The 21,291-nt window shown below is 40.8% G+C and overlaps 1 protein-coding gene across 6 annotated transcripts in view; it reads left to right on the top strand.

Moving 5' to 3' along the window:
- Window positions 1-21,291, top strand: part of LOC134797623 (protein split ends) — a 125,019-nt gene that overhangs the window by 20,023 nt on the left and 83,705 nt on the right. For all 6 annotated transcript variants that reach the window (XM_063769944.1, XM_063769941.1, XM_063769943.1 and 3 more), the window contains exon 2: window positions 10,256-10,576. In XM_063769944.1, coding sequence (XP_063626014.1) covers window positions 10,256-10,576 — 321 coding nt within the window. The remainder of the gene's footprint in view (window positions 1-10,255; window positions 10,577-21,291) is intronic.

Genomic DNA, 21,291 nt, shown 5'->3' with positions numbered 1-21,291 from the left:
GAGGGGGGCGTGCTTTTAGCGCGTGTGAACAGGTTTGCTTATTGAGCATGCTAGTATCGATCAGTCGTTTGCAACAGGTGCGCATGAACAATTTTAACGCCAAAATGTCTCGCTGGGGCGACGAAAAAACGCTCAAATTTGTATCGAAATAACGAGTGCTTGTGGAATCCCCGCATACCGCAATATAAAAATGTCTGTCTTCTAGATATCCAATCACGGACCCAAATCTTTCTCTTTCTTTTCTTTTTTTGCCGAGCTGATATAAGTTTCTGGATGCATTGCATCGCCAGCAAAAGGATGATCTTATTCAGCTCCATACGGATAGCTGTTTGATTGTCCATAGCTTTGTTTGAACTGACAGAGAGCGAGAGAGCACGCTATAAAATAGCATGTGTATTTGGAGTGTTTGCATTGAGTATGCTTATTCAGGAGCATACTTAAAACTAGCATGCGTATTGCTAGCAAATGTAAACTGCTCATAAGCATGCTCGTATTGAGCATACTCAATAGCACGCTTTTTAGCATGCTATTTTAGAGCATGTGTAACAGTACCTTTACTCAACACGAAATACTGCAACACCATCTCAATCAACTGTCGCGTACGTGTATGAAGGTATCGTGGCTGCTCGCGTATCTTAGCTGTATACTGTTGGTTTGGTTTGTTTGTATGATTCTACTAGTTTAAAGTACATATTATTTTTATTGACTTGTAGAAAAAGTATTGTATACAATAGTGATATAATCAAGCTTTTCAATCTCGTATCTTACTTAGGCAACTCAGCAAGCTTCGTTGCCTAAACACGGTACTCGACTGAAAAGCTCTCAATTATATCACGATTGTATAAAATACTATTTTGCACTTATATAATAGAAAACCCATATCAACTGACATTTCAAATTTTGTAAAGTGGGCTAAATCGAAAATCATTTCGTTAAATATGCTTACTGTATGTAATAAGACTAATAAGTAAGTTATTTTTTTTCCATTAATTTTATAATATCCATTAGTTTTAAGGTGAAATAAAAAAAATTAAAACTGAATCGGGACTTAATCGCATACACATATTTTTTATTTTTATTATTTGGCCTGACGATTCGAACGTGATGTTACGTCCGTGGTCACAGGCAGACAAATCAGGCAGATGAGTGAAATCGCGTTAGTTTAAAGGCCTGTGCACACCGGATGCGTGTGCGTAGACGTTCATGTGCGCGTTGTAGTATACAGATCCTTATGAGAGACTGTACACCGCTTGCGTGACGTGTGCGTGTGCGGTTTAATCACGCCTTTAATCAATATAAAATAAACCCACTTGGTAAAAGCTAATATTGTCAATTGCGTATGCTGCACCGCTTCGGCTTCTAAGTAATTGCGTGCATCTGGCACTAAAACAAAAGTGAGTTGGGTGTTATGGTGGTGTAAGTATTTATATATAATTTTTCTATGGATTTGACGTTTGTTTGTTTGTTTACATGATAAGACACATAAGAATGAAAACACTTTATGTACGTGGATGCATTATTTCGTTTGTTCAGGTTTGTATGTCAATAGTTCGGATCTCATTAGTTTTGCCATAAAATAAACTTGAATAATTATGTTTAACATGCATGGGTTGGTATTTGGTATTGACACATCGCGATTGCTAGCTCCGCTCTGTGACAACTTTTTTGGGGCGGGTTTTGTTTGAGAGGTGATATGCTTTCTAGACTAGGTACTAATATCAAATACGCGTAGGTAATTCGCATTATTACCAGAAAAAAGTGAATACAATACTAATATTTTCATGTGAAGGCTGCGTCACACCACCAGTCAACCCGAACTTACAAACAGATAAGATAAAAATGGATCTGGTACATCAAATCGAACAGGAGACGTTCAGGCTTAAAAGGGTGGGGGTGGGTCGGGTAACGTGGACACAGGGTGTTTGTAACATTATTATGCAACGTGAAAGTTGCCGCTTGGGTCCTCGGGGTGAGAGCGAGGGCACCACCCTGTGCAGTATCGCTCGGCCCCACCCACGCCGCCTCGCTCTATCGACCGGCACTGGCAATCCGGGCCGCCACGGGCTCTCCGAACTCAGTTGTTATTACCATCGCCTATCAAGCGCATCGATTCAGCCTAGCGTTGACCTTTTACGCATAGTTAGCACGGACCTATAAAAGCTCAACTCTATACTGGTTTAACTAAGACTATACGCTCAGCAAGCGATGATAATAGCCTTGTACCGACCGAATTGAACTACCTAGCCCCTCCTCCCAAATGCCGCGGCGACCCGTTCTGTCCTATTCTACTCTAGGCGCACCACACCACCCCCTACCTCGAGCCGGAAATAAAAATCCGCCCCACACGATTTATGTTCTTTAACGTATCTTTAAAGAATCATTTACGTCTTAGATAAAAAAGAAACCCTTACAAACTTGTTCCTTGTATTGAAAAACGGTAAAACTAGTTTTTGATGTTCATAATAATGTTCACATCAATCTAAAGGTACAGACACAGACACGTCGCGGCACACAGGACACAACTGGTTCCTATGTATTTCTATGAAATACCATTCGAAGCCAGTGACGCGTCGCTGAGCGACGTGTCGCCTGATCGCAGAGCAGTATTGCCTCTCTTAGCTTAGGCCCTCAGCACACGGCGTCGTAACGTAAAAAACAAAGCGCAAAAAACTTTTTACGCAAAAAGCTTCTTCGTAATTAATTAACATGAGATTTCACTTATAAATCTATTACACTTAAGGCTCCGTCACATTGATACGGAAACGTTCCGGAACGTTCGCGGAGCGGCGCGGTAGCAAGGCGGGTGAATGTTACATTGAGCGCGGTCGGCAGATTGAAAGCGTTTTGATCGCGGACCCGCGTTGTAAGTTACCTATGGCTACGGGTAGGCGGGCGCAGGCAGCACATCCGCTCCGCCTCCGATCCGCGTCGGTTCCGCTACCGCGTCAATGTGACGGAGCCTTTACGCGCGCAGAACAACGGGCCTCGTACTCGTATCGTTTTTATGATACCCTTACGCGTCTCTTATGTTATGACGCCGTGTGCTGAGGGTCTTACTCTCACTCGGAACCAACTGTATATGCATATGCCTAACGTTCTGCAGTCGGATTCGAAATTATAACATTTATATCACAGCGGTATGACCAGGTCCTCAACGCAGACACCTGCGTTTTGCGTACTCACTGATTGTGACTTCTGTGGAGCATGATAGACGCGATGATGACGTTGCGTCGGTGTGGCGTCGCTAACCTGCTACCACAGATATTCCCTGTCACGACTTTCATCCCGGATGCCTCTTATTTTTCGCCGTGATTCAATGAATTGTGGGTTAGGTTAGGCTAGGCGTCCATTCAAGTTTCATAGTGTTCATAAATAAATGATAACGTAGCGCTGTTGTGTTGGCTCACGGCCACGTGGATCATACGTACCTAATTGCACCAGTCAGCGTTAGCTATTTATTAGCGTTCGCTTTATCAAATCGCCGAGTTCTTGCACGCATGCATTAGTTCGTATTGTGACTGTTAATTTACCCGAAGCAGACGACTTAAGGAGCCATGATTCTTCTCTCTCTCTCTCTCACTGAGCTTGGGCGAGACCGCTGTGCGGTCCGAAATCGCAGATGTCGTTGTTTTTGAATTATTAGTTTTACCAAAATAAAAAATTATCAAGATCGATCAAAAATATACATTTTTCAAAGCCATCTTTGCATATTTTTAGTATTTGTGCGAAATTTTTTACTCAATACCGTTACTCAAACCGTTGACCGTTAATCAAAAGGCACAAGACTATACCTTTTCATGGGACAGTGGCCCATTTTATTAAAAATTATACACGTTTGAACTGAATGCTGGTCGCCGTCCGCGACGGGGTAACCTTGGTCTGCTACAAGTTGACGTCGCGGGAGACGGGTCAACAAGACCACGCACATAATATTTACGGAGATAGCATTCGGCCGTCATCGGTCACGGGCGGCAGTCGCCCGCCGCGGACAGCGTGTGGTCAAGCAGACCGTATATACCCTGTGTACCCCGTCCTGTGTCCCCTACCTGACTACAAAATTAACTCTGTTCTAAATTCATACCCCGTAGCTATTGTTATTAACCTCGAAAGCAGTGGTTCGTCTTTTCCAAACTCAACAATACTCGAACGGTGACTTTCTGTTCACAAAGCGTGTCGTTTCTCGAGAAGCGAACAATGCACAGCGACGCGGTACGAATCGTTCGAGGGAACAAACAGCCTCTCTTGCATGAATAAAATGCAGTGGCACGTAGGCGGTTCAGGTTTCTAGCGAGGTCGTCATAACTGTCCGTCTCGGTGAAGCCTGCCAATAGGTTTGATTGTACCCTGTGTACCTAAGATATCAAGAACCACGAATGCATTATATTTTGCGTGGTGCCTGTGTGTTTGGCGCATTTGCAGCAAGTTCACCTAAACTGCCCGTAACTCAAACACTAGAATGTGACAGCGGCGACAGTGGGACTTTTTACTGATATCCTAGAAAACATGATAGATACAAAGTTGGCTACCAGCCTTAACCATAAAACACTTTACGAACTGGATAATTCAGTATTAACGTTTACGATTTACTCGAAGAGTTGAGTTGACTAATCCAACCGCCTGGAGCCGGAACACACCAAACAATAACTTCCCGCCTCTTTTGTCCATCCGCAACAGCATACCTACTTGATTATTTATTTCTGCGAAGTTACCCTCATCTGGAAGAATATTATTGGAACGAAGTTCCTTATCGGACGGTTGGCGGATGGGGCCTAGGCGAAAAAAAGTGTAAGATTTTGCCGTCACAGATCATACTTTTGCGAAATATGTACGTTAGTGTCAGATTTTGCCGTCACAGACCATACTATTGACAAATATATAATGAGACTAATAAGAATGAAAATGTGGATGACGGACACCCATGAAGAGCATAACATCACTGGCCCAATATTACAGGGTTCTATGTTACATTTTCAAGATATTTGAAATTCGACTTAAATGTCACTACGACAATGTTCAAATTTCAGTTCGATAAAAGTGAAACATAGATGGGCCAGCGACAAAACATAAACCTGAACACTTCACCAGCCTTTCTTAACTTCGTTCCAACCGAGTGTTCCACGACACTCACCATTTTTTTGACAGAAATACACTTCGAATAACACGTATCGCAGAAAAACTTTTAGTCCAATGATACTTTGGCATAAATATATACTACCATAATAGTAATTTCGCATAATATTCAGGTTAGGCTTTTCTGCCTAATAATATTATGCGAAAATAAATTTTGCGAAGTAATATTATGCGAAAACCAGTATGGCAAGTGTTTCTGCCAAACGATATTTCTACCAAGTAACATTATCAGTGATCGGAATAGGCAGAGTATATTTACCTACACTTGGTAGAACATAGATAAAAAGTGGAGACTTCCTTACGACAACATTTTTTTGCGGGACTAAAGTCCCGGGAACTTACCGAATAATTAATATTGTTCTGAATAGTACAAAAAACAATGCAAACTGCTTCAAAACAATAAATAGGCATAAAATAAAACAATCAATATATAAACGGATTCTTCTATATTTATTTTTAATAAAGTCTCTTTATGTACAAAGTTATTATTATTTCATCAAAATCAACACGTGCAAACTTGCAAATAACACAAAACCCCATTTTAAGGTACAAACTTCAAACTCCGAGTACAGTTTACAACCGTTTTCTCAAATTTAGTTGTAGTCTGGCAAGTACACACCAGTGTTTTTCGCATATATTTATGATTTAAATCGTTACAAGCTTACACGTGTCTATTTATGTAGGTACAGTACGGTAAGTATAATGTATGTAGGTTTAATACATTACACGGCCAAATTATGAACATAGGCAAGTGACTCAAGTCAATAGTCATAGTTCGTGACCATATATTTCAGCCTTTATTTTCTTACTTTCGATACACACAATGAAAAGGATAAAAATGTTAAATAATAAATACATTATCTTACCTTGAAACTTGGTAGTTTTGCAGTATCCGTGGTGTTTTCAGTATCCAGTAATCGCCAAATCCAACCAAAGCAAAATCGGTGTCCGAGTTCAGGCCGTGTGTAATCAAGTATAGCAGGCGAAATTCCAGTAAACAAGCAAATGTCAAATATCCAAAAAACACAGTATCTACACTTCCGTACGTACTCGACGAGGGATAGTAAGAAACTGATGTCAACTTTCTATTTAATGCATAAAAAGGGTTGCAGGTAACAGCGATAAGTGATAACGACATCTGCTTTGTCTTTTAGACGATAACAATGGAAAGTACAATTAACATAGTAGATAGTAATACTGTTATTTCTATCTCTTTCACTTAAACACAGCTGGTATTGGCGTAAAAGAGACGGACAAGTTTGAAATAATATAAATACAATAATGTTATATTATCACTCGTAAACTAGTACAAACTTGTAGTGTTGTGGTTACTATTTAATTTTACGTACATTGGGGTTACATTATGAGATTTTATTTATTTTACTGATTTTTAAATCCGGGAAGTCCCGGAAAAAAATGTTATCGCAAGGAAGTCTCCACTTCATTAGTTTGTTCTACCAAGTGTAGGTAAATATACTCTGCCTATTCCGATCACTGAACATTATGCAATACAAAATTCTAATAAACAACTTTCTGCAACTAATTAGTAAACCATGTGAAATCGTAATTAATAACAAACTAATGTAGGTATGTTTAGGCAACAACGCGACTACTGATGCGGTTAATTCAAGTCATGCTTATTGGTACGACTCATTCGACCCACTATCGATTTACGAAAGAAATTATGATAACATTGGTGAAAGTTGAAATACTTGATACTTTTCGGATCAAAAGAACGCCTATGGGGACTGAACTGACGGACTGAGGGCAATGAACTTTGTTATTATTCGGTTAGCACCATCTTGACTTGACACAACTAACTGACCATCCGAAAACTTTAGTTTAATGAAATAAGGTCTACTAATGAAATGATCAATTAAGTGTGTTGCTATTAGTACCGATTGTTTACTTACTAAACATAAAGAAAAAAAAATTTTAGCTTGTAAGGTTTTTATAATAATATGTATGCTAGCTTTAAGGTATTTATCTATGGGCCAATAGTTGCCTGAAAATAGAATATTTTCATTTCATTTAAACATCGGCCAAGTGCATGTCGGACCAGGCCACATACATATAATGGAGAGTTTCGAACTTCGCGCTATAATAAGATTTTATATTTAAAAATACTTAGTAAAAGCATAATGCGTATCTTTTTTAGAGTAGTGGATCAACTTTTTTGTGTTTAGGAATAAATATCTGGGAGATATAAAAACTCAAAAATGCGCGTTTTCATAGAGATAAGACCTAGCTAGATCGGTTTATCGCACCCTAAAATCCCCATATAGCAAATTTAATCGAAATCGTTAGAGCCCTTTCCGAGATTCCCGAAATATATAAACAAATAAATATACAAGAATTGCTCGTTTAAAGGTATTCGATAGATTAGTGGTGTTTGTTAGAAAAAATTTTGTATCACGTTTTACTAACATGTTTAGTAGATGGCCTATTATGGAAATGTCTTTATTACTACCATTAACTCCAAGTTTGATAAATTGAAATACCTTAAAATCAGTGTTTTTACAGCTGTCCAGGGGAACGTAACCATGGCGACGAGACGAGGGAAAAAGTTGATAATTCCAAACAGTTTTTTTTGGAAAATATCAGAAACTTCAAATATTTATTTTACTCATTATAGTGATCCTCAACCTAAACAATAATTATAAATGCGATGTAACTGCTTGTCTGTTCTATACATTCTCAACACGATTAGTCTGTCCGTCTGTATAGATCAAGTGTACCATAGTAAATATATGGTGAACTTGATCTTAGAAATCGGACAGGCTATACATGAAATTTGGTATAGGTAGATAAATAGTGTTTTCAGTATGGAAATCATCACTTATTAGTTTTATTACTATAAGTACATACATAATAAATAATAATATATGTACATATTTACAATATATGTAACTAACACTGGTTCTAAAATGGTTTAAAAAATGTGAGTAGGTATCATTATGATAATGTAGCGAATGTAGCGCACGTTAAATAAAATGGTTGATCTTGAGACTCACATACGTATTTACAAATCGGCAGTTACGAGTAAAATGTAAATTTAAAATGAACAGCGCCAAAGAGTGATTAAATCGGTCGATGTCTGGTGCGCGTAGTGCGACGTTGCCATACTTACTCTTACAACATGGCCGCGCGCTAGTCGTACCCGTTTCCGTGTGAAACTCGATTCAACTGCGTTGACTGTGTTGCGTTGCGAGCTTGCAAGGTGGCACCGAGCAGAAGTGCGGGGAGCGGGAGCGAGGGTAGCTAGGCGCACGGCCGGCGGCAGCGGCGTGCGGTGCGACGAAGCGAGGCCAATCAGGCAGGATGTGAGGAAGGGGGAGGGAGATACCGGCTTGTTGGGTGACGTCAGTCCGCTTTCTGAATAGCAAACTTGCATAGATATAAAACGTAGTCATCTTCAAGATACATACATAAATAGGTACGTTGATGTCAAGTGTATTATTTTTACTGACGTTGATTACCGGGTCCGCTATTTATATTAGGTACGAATCAAGCGACATGAAGTTTACCCATTAATATTCATTTAATTTGATTTGAAACAAATGCATACTTCTACGTTTTGTATGTATCTATCTAATCTAGTCTTATTTAATTATAGGTAGGTAGATATCTACTGGTAAAGGTCAATGACACATAATTGAAATGAACAAAAGAATAATTATTTATTTGTTATACTCGGAAAAATTGATATTTCATTTTTATCAAAAGTAATTTTATGAGTCATACGTGTGCTGGTTAATGGTAGGCGTGAATATTGGTGACCTCTTTGAAGTAGGTAGGTATAATAATATCATTGTTGTCATTTATGTATATAATACATTTATTTTCCTCCGATTCTACCGTTTTATGTTTAGTTCTCTTCTCTTTGTAGTAAACAGGAAACAAGAATTACTAATTTGGATGTTTCCTCTACTTAAAGTAAATTATTTCACACTGTGCGCGAAATAAAGCACCAGATAATTATTAGAGAAACATAGATAGCAGTTATTTTTAAACCCAATTTCTATTTAATAAATCTGATTTGTCTGACGAACGAAATAAGTTTCAATGGAAAGTATAAATCAACTAGGTTGCCTATCTTTTTCCGGTCACTATTATGAGGTTGCGTGTTTAAAGAGGTGATTTTATATCGATAATTGCACTCATCTGTCTGACGCTTGAATTATACATCAAACTGATGGTAATTTTATTGCAAATACAATGGTATAGGGTTGCCTGCGAAAATCTAGTCACAAATAAGGGTTGCCAGGCTTTTAAATAAAATAAGAAGGGAAGACTTTTAGCGATAACTCATAAACGGCTTAACTGATCAAGTTTGTTTTAATTTTATGTGAATGAGTTTTTAACAAGCTTTTATTAGGTCGACTTGTATGTAACTATGTAATGGAATCTATGGAATGGAATCTGATGATGGAGACAGGAGGTGGCCATAGGAACTCTGTGAAACAACGCAACCTAATTGTGTTAGGGGTTTTTAGAATTGTCTCGAAGAGTATTAGTTGTCTGTCGTAAGAAAAGTACAGTCAGCAATAAAAGCTTGTACCAAAAATGAAATTTTTGCCAAAAACTTATTGAAGCACTATTTTCATCATTTTTTTCATATTTTTTGGACCGATGGTTCAAAACTTAGAAGGAAAAACCTTTTTTATTAAAAGACTCGACAAGAACGCGTAGTCTTTTTCTAATGCTAAAAAAAAAGAACTATAAGGGTTTAATGTGCCATCACGATCTGCGATTGTTGCGCCATTTAGGGTCCTAGCTAAATTGGTTCTTCAATACTAATGCTATAGAATTTCGAATGTAGCAAGAACCCTAAAGGCTTCGTCACACAGGCGCGTTTTGCGGGCGGCGGGTGAGCGGGGCGCGCCGCTTTTACATATAAAACGCTCACGCCCCGCCCGGAAAACGCGCCTGTGTGACGGTACCTTAAATGGCATAGCAATCCCCTGTGGTGACTGTACTGTGTATCTCTTGTATAACAGTGTCATCATGATTTAAAATAAATAACTGAAAAGATAATATAACGTAGCCCATATTATAAATTCTGATGATATTGATTTTGTTTATTTATCGATTTCCGATGTGTAAACATTTTTTTTCCCCACAGCTATGGCCGAGTCCAGAATGTCAAGTTGCTGGGTCGAACGGAGAACGCAAGCGCGCTGGCGGGCGGGAGCGCGATTAGTGGGTGCGGTATTTGTGCCACAGTGGCCTTTATGGACATTAAGTCCGCATCGAAGGCCCACAACGCGGAGCACGTGCTCGACGACCGCACCCTTACCACCGAGTACTACGAGCCGGCCGCGATACCGACGGCGGCCGGAGCGCCCTCGGCCGGCTCGTCACCCGCCGGCTCCGGATACTCAGGTTCTTCGTCCTCCGTGAATTCAGCGCCCAACCCACCCTCCACTTCGCGGTACCATCTATCGTAAGTGCAATCTTTATTATTAAATATTTTATAGGCTGATTAAAGGTCGAACCGCATCAGAAGACGTGTTGCCTCACTTGCCTCCCTGTCACACTTACGTACGAATTTACAAGTGCAACAGAGAGGCAACACGTCGAACGTAGTTCGCGCTAGACCCTCAGAAGTGTTATGGTGCACGTCATTGGCTCCCTGCACATAGACGTGCTTGCAAACGCCAGTTGTAATGTATAAAAAAATATAACATATCTTTGCACGCACTGCGGTGGTTCGGCCTTTAGACGATGCTAGTCTCTCTGGAATGCCATGCCAACACACTATAACAGTACAGTCAACACCAAACTTTCTAGCATCGTCAAAATCAGCGTTATTGGTCTCCCCGTTGATGTCGTACTTTGCATACAACGTTCCTATAAATATGTTGCTCTATTACCATCCGATGGGACGTACGCGGCGTACGGCGTCAACTGTAGGTTGAGATTCATGTCCAGTTTTATAAAGCTCCGTTATTTCTCTTAAAAGTAAAATAATTGGAATGATATCTCGGATCAACGGATCTTGTAAAACCGAACATGAGCGTCAATTGCACGTATGTATTTAGATGAAAAGGTCATTTGTTTTATCTTTATCAAAGTAAAACATTTTATATTGTAGTTTTGTTCCATTTTAAACCTGGGGCTCTATTGGACTACTTAAAATGTAATTTAAATGACACCTCGTTACTTGGCAACAGACCAAATTTTATTTTTCGAATTTAAATGATAGATAAGTACATAAACGAAGTGATTCCTTCAAGCGAAATTGACCGGGGTTTCAAAAACATAATGACACGATAGTAAAGGCCAATACACACCAGATGCGTATGCAGCACGGCTCCGATTCCCTGTGATTTTCCGATTCGACACCACGAGCTGTGCGAATACATGTCCGGTGTGAACGTCCATATTTAAAAACATGGGAAACATTATGTAAATAAATTATTATACATGGAAGCTTTACGTAATTCAATTACATACGTGCAGATGACCTAAAATCTTCTTAGTGACCTGCCTTTTGACGGTGTCGGTCACCTGTTTTTCGTGTTCTGAACCCTGGCATCATAGTATCCACAAAATGGGCCTCACTCAAGACGCTTATATTGCAATGTTGTGGTAATTTGAGCTTAAACAGTGGCATGTTCTTTATGTCCTCGCACAATCGGTGCCGCCGCCGTTTAGACAGTGAGCGCAACGTCGGAGCTCAAGGATTTGCAAGGATTGCAGTGATTACCTTGGATTGCAGTGCGTGAATTTCCAAATAAAAGTGACTCAGTGAAGTGATAATAAAAATGTGACAGTGTGTGCGTCTACATTATCGGATTTGTGGATTGCAGTGAAACATGGATTGTTACATTGTCACTGTCCTTGGCGGCGGCCCCAAATGGTTTTATTCTGCACCTTGTTATTAACTGTGTGTCATTATGATATAAGATCTGGGCTTCGTAATATTAATCTTGTGTTTTGTTTTAACATAATAAGTTTGCCAAGCGGATTTTAGTCACGTGCTTTATATAATTCACCTTCTCACCCGGCTTTGGCCACTGTCTCAAAGTCACGTGCTCTATATAAATTCACCTCACCCGGATTTGGCCACTATCTCAATCGCGAATTATGAATATTGCATTTACATTGCAAAATGTATAAAATGTCTAATTTATATCAAATAATAAATTATTTCGTAAAACGGTCAAAACACAACCAGGGACCCGTCAACCCCTTCCCAGAAAAAAATCTTTAACTGGCTTAGTCGTTTATCGAATAGCCCCAATGATTGGCTTTCTCTTTGAATTGCTTACCCGTTCATTTGACTTAGCTCTAGGAAGGGGTTTCTCTTTCAGAGATACCTCTAAAATAAAGGGGTATCCCCTTCCTAATTAAAAAAAATATGACATCTATGCTGTCAACGCGCTAGACACCCAGTCCTACACGCACATTAAAGGCCTGGCCAAACAGCCGGCGCGACGCAGCGCCGCGGTCGCGCCGCGCGACCGCGGCACATGCTAACAGGTTACCGACGTCAAACAGACTGCGTCCCGCCGGTATCACGCCCCGCTTCTGTCGCGCCCCGCGTCGCGCGGCCCCTTGCGTCCACGCGGCGCGTGCGCAGCGCTGCGCCGCGCGGACGCGGCGGCCCGCCGCGTCGCGCAAGGTCACATTAGTCGGATCGGACGAGGCAGCGAGCGGTGCGCCGCGTTCCCGCGCGGCCGCGCCGCGTTCTCGCGCGCGATTAGGGCGTGTTGAGAGCGTGAGGCCGGCGCGATCCGCGCGCGCCCTGTTTGAACAGGCATCGCGTCGCCATCACGCGGCGCTGCGTCGCGCCGGCTGTTTGGCCAGGCCTTAACGCAATGGTCAACTACAGACTGGAAGAAGAAATGTAATATAAAAACTAATTTAAAGCCCAACACAGATGGAGCGATATTGGCAGATACCGTAAGATACGGCATCTGTCGATATCTTTTACGTACTATTTGACGGTTACATTACATATCAGAATACCGAAAATCGAATTACCTAATGTTGAATCACCTATGCTTGATTCACCTATTTTTAAATTACCTATCGACCCATTCGATTTTACCTAAACATTGACTGACCTAAGTTTATAATACCTAAGCTCAAATAACCTAATGTACGAAACACTTAAGGCCTGGCCAAACAGCCGGCGCGACGCAGCGCCGCGTCCGCGCCGCGCGACCGTGGCACATGCTAACAGGTTAGCCAGGCCTTTAACGCACGATATACCTAATGAACGTTTTACCTAATGCACGTTTCACCTAAAGCTATTATACCTAATGCACGAAGCACCTATAGCTGATATACCTAATGGACGATACACCTAAAGCTGATATACATAATGAACGATGTACCTTAAGTTGATTTAGTTGATAATGACGTCACAGGCAAAAACTAAACTGTTTGCAATTCCTCCGCCCCTAGCAAACGGGCGCCGCGAGAGCATGTCGCGCGCGTGGTAGCTACCCGTCTCTATTTCTGTCTGTATGAATAAAAAAGCGTTTGGTAGTATATCTCTGTACTAAAGAGGCACTATAAAAGCCTGTCGAGATATTCTACCCATTCCTTTCTTATTCATACAGCCAGAAAGAGACTAGTAGTTATTACGCGCGCATCGTGCTCTCGCGGCGCACCTGTGCTAGTGAGGTTGGAATTGCAAACAGTTTAGATTTACCTATGATGTCATTATCACTAGAATAACAACAGCTAGCTCGAAGTTGCAGAACAATATATTCCTGTAGACCCCAACTACACAGTAGGTCGCGGGTTAATATGTCCATGGCCCACAATATATCCTAAATTTATTATTTAACTTAAGTATGTTTTAAACAAAGAAGACACGAGACACGCCCGCCCGACATCCGACACAATACTAACTCTATCCAAATGAACGTAGCAAGTAGTAAATTTTACTAAAATCACTAACATTCGTTTCGCTGTGTTGGTATTACAAAACTCGTTTAGTGATTGGTACAACAATGAACATAAACACAACAAGTCTATCTACTAAATACCAGTAAACTTTGTAATGTCGCTATAGTAACAACTGAATTGTTATTTTAAATGGGGTAATGTTATTCCCGCGAACTCGTTTTTTAGATATTACAAAACTATGTAAGTGAGACATTTACTAAAATCATAACTTGAAATCACAGATGCTTTTTTCCAAAAATCACAAACTTTACTAGTAAAAATCGGAGAATTTTAGTAGTAATAAAAATGGATTGTAACAAATACTGAACTTTGTTTAATGCTCCATTTACTAAAGTCTGTTTGCTGAAATTAGATTTAGTATTACTGAGCTGTTTGTAGAAATAAATAAATTTTACAGAAATAGTGAAACTTCCATGATTACTACTAAAACTTCATTTTTTCCCCGATTACAGAACTGTTTATTAATTCCTGGTGATGATTTTTCTCTCAGTGTAGTTTGGGCAGCTAAAAAAAATTACGTATCTGTTATTTTAGGCCTATTGTCCACGGAAGCGTACAATGACGAATACGCGTCTATGCAGCTACGCTTCCGTGGACAGTAGGCCTTAGACTACTCTATAACATATATAAAAATAAATCAATCACAAGAATCACGAAATTTCGATACTGAACTCATTTCCTGTCAACAATTACCGAAACTTATTTGAAATCTTGTGACAACTGTCATCATCATCATCATCATCATCATAAACTTCGCAAGAGAAATACCTGTTTTTTGCATGTGTCGCACCTGTCACCGTTAAAAGGAAAAAAAAGGTGAAATAGGGGCCTGGCGACGCAGCAGCCGTGTGTTATATTACACGAACCATTTGGAGCCACTTTTGACCCCTACGTAACTCAAAATCTATTTAATACTAGACGGGCCCCCAGCTCCGCTCGCGTAAATGAAATAAAGAGTTTGTCTTATGTTTAGTTAAATACCGACATTATTATGTATTCAACCCTGCCAGGGTTTATAACTGTGATAAGGATTTCTTATTTGTCAAGTAGGTAGCCGTTATTTGGATAACTTAATTCGAAAATTTCTTATAGCGTACGTAGGTATTTATTTAAAACTTTTTTTAACATAAAATTAGTACTTATTGTTGTAAGCCTAGTTGCAAAAACGTTCATTAGATTACTTATTTTCCGCTTTAAGCCACGAATATGGACGACCACCAGACCACCCATAAATCGCCTTTTCATACAAACGTAGGTAGTCCCCATTTCCCTTTCTGGATCTTAACATTACTACGGCTAAGGTGACGCAACGATCCAAAGGACTCACCTGGCATCCGATACCAGATCACGTCATGTTTCTTGCGATCTTGCGATAGCTCTCGCCATCGGGCGTCTCCCATTTTGTTGTCCCAAGTACGCTCGTCTCCCATTCTATAACTTTGTATTTTTGGCTCATCTCGGCAGCCCTTTCCCTGGACGAATGACAATGTTTGCCGAAGCCATGAAAATCAATCTGAATAATAATAACTCATAAAGAAATTTAAAACAATAAAATACAAATTATTAACACGATAATCATACGATAATATGAATTTGATTGATATGTCATAAATGGCATAATTCACTCGTATGGGCTATGGACTAAGGTTGAGGTTGGCAGCACTTTATTTTACTTCGTGTAAAAAAACTCAGAAATACCTGTATACCAACATGACAAACATAATTTAGGTTACTTTAACTTACGGATTATTTGGTCTAATCTGTAGCACCGCCAAACGAAAGCAACCGAGAGTTGCCGAGAAATGGTCGAAGTCGTAAAATGAAGATTGTTATGAAAATTTCTTTTCCTTATTGTAAATTAAATACGCATCGAAAGCGATAGTTTTTATGTTCTAGTTTTATTCTCATATGTAGATAATAGATTTAAACAGTTTTTTCTTATCATACGTGCGTTGTATTCGAGATACGTGTCAAAAACTTTTTTAGAAATTTGTAAGGCGCCATCTCTCTTCTTCGCTCGTTTTTTATCCCGTTCTGGTTTTTCAATTTTATATATATGATAAACATATGAAATTTATTAACCCTTTACCAGGCTGACACTTCAAAAATGACAATCGAATGTCAGTCTTACTGATCGAAAACAGAACACATGTTTGAAGTGCCGTATGTGGGAAATATATATCCCTTAGCCTGGTAAAGGGTTAAGACCCTTAAGGCTAACTAGAACCCCAAATTTCATGAATATAGCTCAACCGGTTATTAAGATACATACATCTAAAAATCGGATTTTTTCTCACTGACTTATTGACTGACTCACCTAACATCAAAAACCTAACCCACTTCCAGACGACCTAGCAAGTTGCAATTTGGCATCCAGATGGGCAATTGCGTGGTTAGAAAACTGAAATAAAGAAACAGTGTCTTTTTTGCGATTTATATTATTTTCTATAAAACAGTTTTTATTACACACTAAGCGCCTAAAGGGGCCCACTGAATACCAGTTCCCCGGAGGATATCAGCCTGTCAGATATCGCCCGGCGAACTGGTAATCAGTGGGCCCCTTAAAGAATTACTAGCCAGCGAAATAAAAGTCTTCTAGAAATCGATTTTCGCTCATGTCGTCTGGGATATGGGTGAATATGGTCTGAATGCAGTGTAATGCCCTGAACACAAATATATGAGATGAAAAGCGTGAAAGTGGTGGGGGGCTGTGCTGTGACGTCATAAATTAGGCAGTACAAAGTTTTTTTTATTTTCTTTTTAACATATCATGTGTGGTACCAAATGAAAGGGCTTTGTGAGTAGATCACAAAATTATAACATACTGTAACATTTTAACAAATTATTAGAAAGCGTTTAAAAATTGTACAATCTACAGTTGACTTTCAAGTACTCTAAATTGAAAATGGCTGAATGGATTAGTTCAAAATACTAAAATACGTACGAGGCACGCTGTACGCGTTTCAAAGCCGGGCGCCTACGGCGCCCTCATACTAAAAGAGTTGGGCGTAGCCCGACGTACGAGGTTCGCTGTACGCGTTCCAAAGCCGGGTCATACTAAAAGAGTCGGGCATAGCCAGACGTACGAGCTTCGCTGTACGCGTTCCAAAGCCGGGTCATACTAAAAGAGTCGGGCGTAGCCAGACGTACGAGGTTCGCTGTACGCGATCCAAAGCCGGGTCATACTAAAAGAGTCGGCCGTAGACAGACGTACGAGGTTCGCTGTACGCGTTCCAAAGCCGGGTCATACTAAAGAGTCGGGCGTAGCCAGACGTACGAGGTTGGCTGTACGCGTTCCAAAGCCGGGTTATACTAAAAGAGTCGGGCGTAGCCAGACGTACGAGGTTCGCTGTACGCGTTCCATACCAAGTTACTGTGAATATCGTCTATACTCTATCTATATCATGATAAAAAATAATTAACCAGATATATCAACAAATAAGAAAAGTACATCAAGTTGAAAAAAGTATAATTTTCTGTTACATTAAACTACAACTATTATTAAAACAAACAAAAAAACCCGACTATTGACATATATTTTGTTGTGGTCTTTTTACTAGCTTTCATTCATTCAAGGGGTCAAACAGTAGCCAAAAACGCCTCTCGTGATTTGTGCACAACCCCTTAGAAAACTATTCCAAACTCCAAACCAAAACTTCTGAACGGATTTTCACACGATTTTCATCTATCAATAGAGGGATTCATGAGGAAGGTTTAGGTATATAACTGCATGCATGGCTATTACTGGCGCGTTTAGAACGACGCCAACAGCGGCGATGGAGGTACTACTAGACCTCCCGCCGCTACACCTATAGTGATACAATCTGAGGCGCGGAAATCGTTACACAGGCTGGCCCTAACAGGCCTCTGGAGCAAGCCAAAGACCAAACACACAAACATGGAATGTGACAATTTCATGAAAAGGATTACGAATATGGGCTGCGATAAGATGCAACCCAAGTTTGTATTCCATAAGAATTTTAACGTTAAAATTCCAACAAGGGCTGAATGGACCGAAGGTCTTGAAGCACCAATCTCTGATGAAAACGACATCATATGGTACACAGACGGGTCTAAGACTGAATCTGGTACGGGGGCAGGCATTTATGCAAATGACTAGTAGTAGTATAAGCATGGGCAATTACGCCACTGTCTTCCAAGCCGAGACATTCGCTATAATTGCTTGTGTACATGAGAATATAGTTAGGCAAACCCAAGGGAAGAATATCTATATACTCAGCGACAGTCAGGCTGCACTCAAAGCGCTTGAAGCGTCCAGAGTGCACTCTAGAAGTCTAGACTGGTATATAACGGCGTCCAAGCTTTGAACGAGCTTGGAAGGCAAAACAGAGTGCAACTGGTATGGATCCGAGGGCACGAGGGATTCATAGGCAATGAAAATGCAGATGAACTTGCCAGAGCCGGATCTGTAAATAACCTTATAGGTCCTGAACCATTCGTGGGGCTCTCACAGGGAACTATCTCAACGGCTATTAAAGACCATACCAAGACTAAACATCAGGAAGAATGGGACAGTCTGACGGGTCTAAAGCATGCAAAGCTCTTTATGCAAGGAGTAGACTCCGGCTGGAGCAATAAGCTTTGGAAACTTAGCAAAAGACAACTCCAAATCATAACGGGGGTGTTTACCGGGCATTACGGGGTCAAAGGAATTCTGGCCAAGATGGGACACTCTGACAACACCGATTGTCGTATGTGTGGCGAAGAGGAAGAGACAGTGAAACACGTAAGGCCTGGCCAAACAGCCGGCGCGACGCAGCGCCGCGGTCGCGCCGCGCGACCGCGGCATATGCTAACAGGTTACCGACGTCAAACAGACTGCGTCCCGCCGGTATCACGCCCCGCTTCTGTCGCGCCCCGCGCCGCGCGGCCCCTTGCGTCCACGCGGCGCGCGCGCAGCGCTGCGCCGCGCGGACGCGGCGGCCCGCCGCGTCGCGCAAGGTCACATCAGTCGGATCGGACGTTAGGCAGCGAGCGGTGCGCCGCGTTCCCGCGCGGCCGCGCCGCGTTCGCGCGCGCGATGAGGGCGTGTTGAGAGCGTGAGTCCGGCGCGATTCACGCGCCCCCTGTTTGAACAGGCATCGCGTCGCCATCACGCGGCGCGGACGCGGCGCTGCGTCGCGCCGGCTGTTTGGCCAGGCCTTAATTTACAATTACTCGTGAGATATTCATTTAAATTGTATAGTGTAAGGGACCATTGTCTGTATGAAATGCTTAATAGGTATAACTAACGTATTTAATTTGATAATTATTAATACTGTATCCCTGTAAATAACTTTACAAAAACCACATATTATGAAATCTTATTGTAGAAGATAAGAATGGGTATAGTAAGTTCTTTATCCTTAAAAGATAGACATACAACGCAAGGGGCCGCGCGGCGCGGGGCGCGACAGAAGCGGGGCGTGATACCGGCGGGACGCAGTCTGTTTGACGTCGGTAACCTGTTAGCATGTGCCGCGGTCGCGCGGCGCTGCGTCGCGCCGGCTGTTTGGCCAGGCCTTTAAAGTTCCATTTCGAGCCATATAACTTGTATGAAATGTTAAAGACGCTATCCTTTGTTAGTTCCAATCACCACCTCATGCGCTGCGATCGCTTTACTTACGGTATGTTTAAAAGAAAATAAAAGTTTGTACTGCCACAGAATACATAATAGTACTAGGTACAGAAGACTCACTCTCTAACAAAACGCGTCTGTTACGATCAGGACAGATATGGCCGCGACAGCGCCACGCGCGGCTTATGAGACGCGTTTTGTTAGAGAGTGAGTCGTCTGTACCTAGTACTATTATTTATTCTGTGATCCCACATGATATGTTTAAAAGAAAATAAAAAAAAAAGTTTGTACTGCCGACTTTATGACGTCACAGCAACTACCCCCACCACTTTCGCGCTTGTCATCTTATATATTTGTGTTCAGGGCATTACACTGAATACATCGATACCATATTCACCCATATCCGAGACGACATGAACGAAAACTAACCTAAAGTCTGTGCGACCGGCCTGCTAAATTTGATATATCAAATCAAAGCATTTATTTTCAGGCTTCTAAGGCCCATAGATACATACCTTACAAACTAACATATATATATACAATAATAAAAAACTTAAATACTAAAAAATCATTTTCGTGACGCAGTTTTCTGTTGCGGCGTCACTTGCTCTGGTGTAGGATTCAGGAGGGTGGAGGATATAGCAAAAATAAATTTTAGTTTCGACATCAACTATGATGAATACTAATAATTTATGTACAAAAAGTAATGATATCCCCTCAAAAACAAATGTGAAATGAGAGCCAAGTTCAATATTAAGAATATAGGTCGTTGGTGACTTCGCCGGAAAAATAATTGAGATCTATATTTATGGGTGCCAAGTTCTAGTTCGCTTGGAATGTAATTAAAGTTCAGGATTTATCTTGGCTATTGACTAGTTTTTATACCAACAAACTAAATTTTAGAAAAGTAACATAGTCAAATACAATATAACGTGTACGTAAAAACTAGCCAAGCGAACTAGAATTTGGCACCCATATAGATCTCAATTCTTTTTCCGGCGAAGTCAACAACGACGCATATTCTTATAGTCCGGTGGCCGGCTGCATGAAACAAACCTCATCAAAAAATAGAATATACCTACCCTGTAGAGGTACCTGACATTTAGTAGCTTCCAACGCACTTGGTCGGCCTAGGCTTAACCTGGCAGATTTTGTACAAATGGCAAAAACGTTGGACAAAAATTCATCAAAAAAAACCTCATCGAAAAATAGAATGAAACTTGTATGGTAGGATACCTGACCTTGAGGACAGTAAAAAAAAATTGGTCGGCCTCACCTTAGCCTGGCAGTTTTTGCAGTCCGACCAGATTTATTGGGTCACGTGAGAGCTACAATTTACCTCATCGAAAAATAGAATGAAACAAACGGATTATAATAGCTAAAATAAGCCTGTTGACGTATGTCTTGGTCGGCCTCACCTTAACCTGGCAGTTTTTGCAGTCCGACCAAATTTATAAAAAAATCATCAAATTTTTTTTATCGAAAAATCGTATGAAACTGGTATGGTACGATGGCTGCCTTTGAGGACAGTAAAAAAAAAGTGGTCGGCCAAATCCTGTGTTGGCAGGTTCCTGTGTCCGACCAATTTTGTGGTACCACGTGAGAGCTACAATTTTACCTCATCGAAAAATAGAATGAAACAAACGGATTATAAT

The sequence above is a fragment of the Cydia splendana genome, chromosome 15 (genome assembly GCF_910591565.1).
Source record: "Cydia splendana chromosome 15, ilCydSple1.2, whole genome shotgun sequence".
NCBI lineage: Eukaryota > Metazoa > Arthropoda > Insecta > Lepidoptera > Tortricidae > Cydia > Cydia splendana.
The sequence above is the reverse complement of the archived record's forward strand: the minus strand, read 5'-3'. Positions and strand labels throughout refer to the sequence as shown.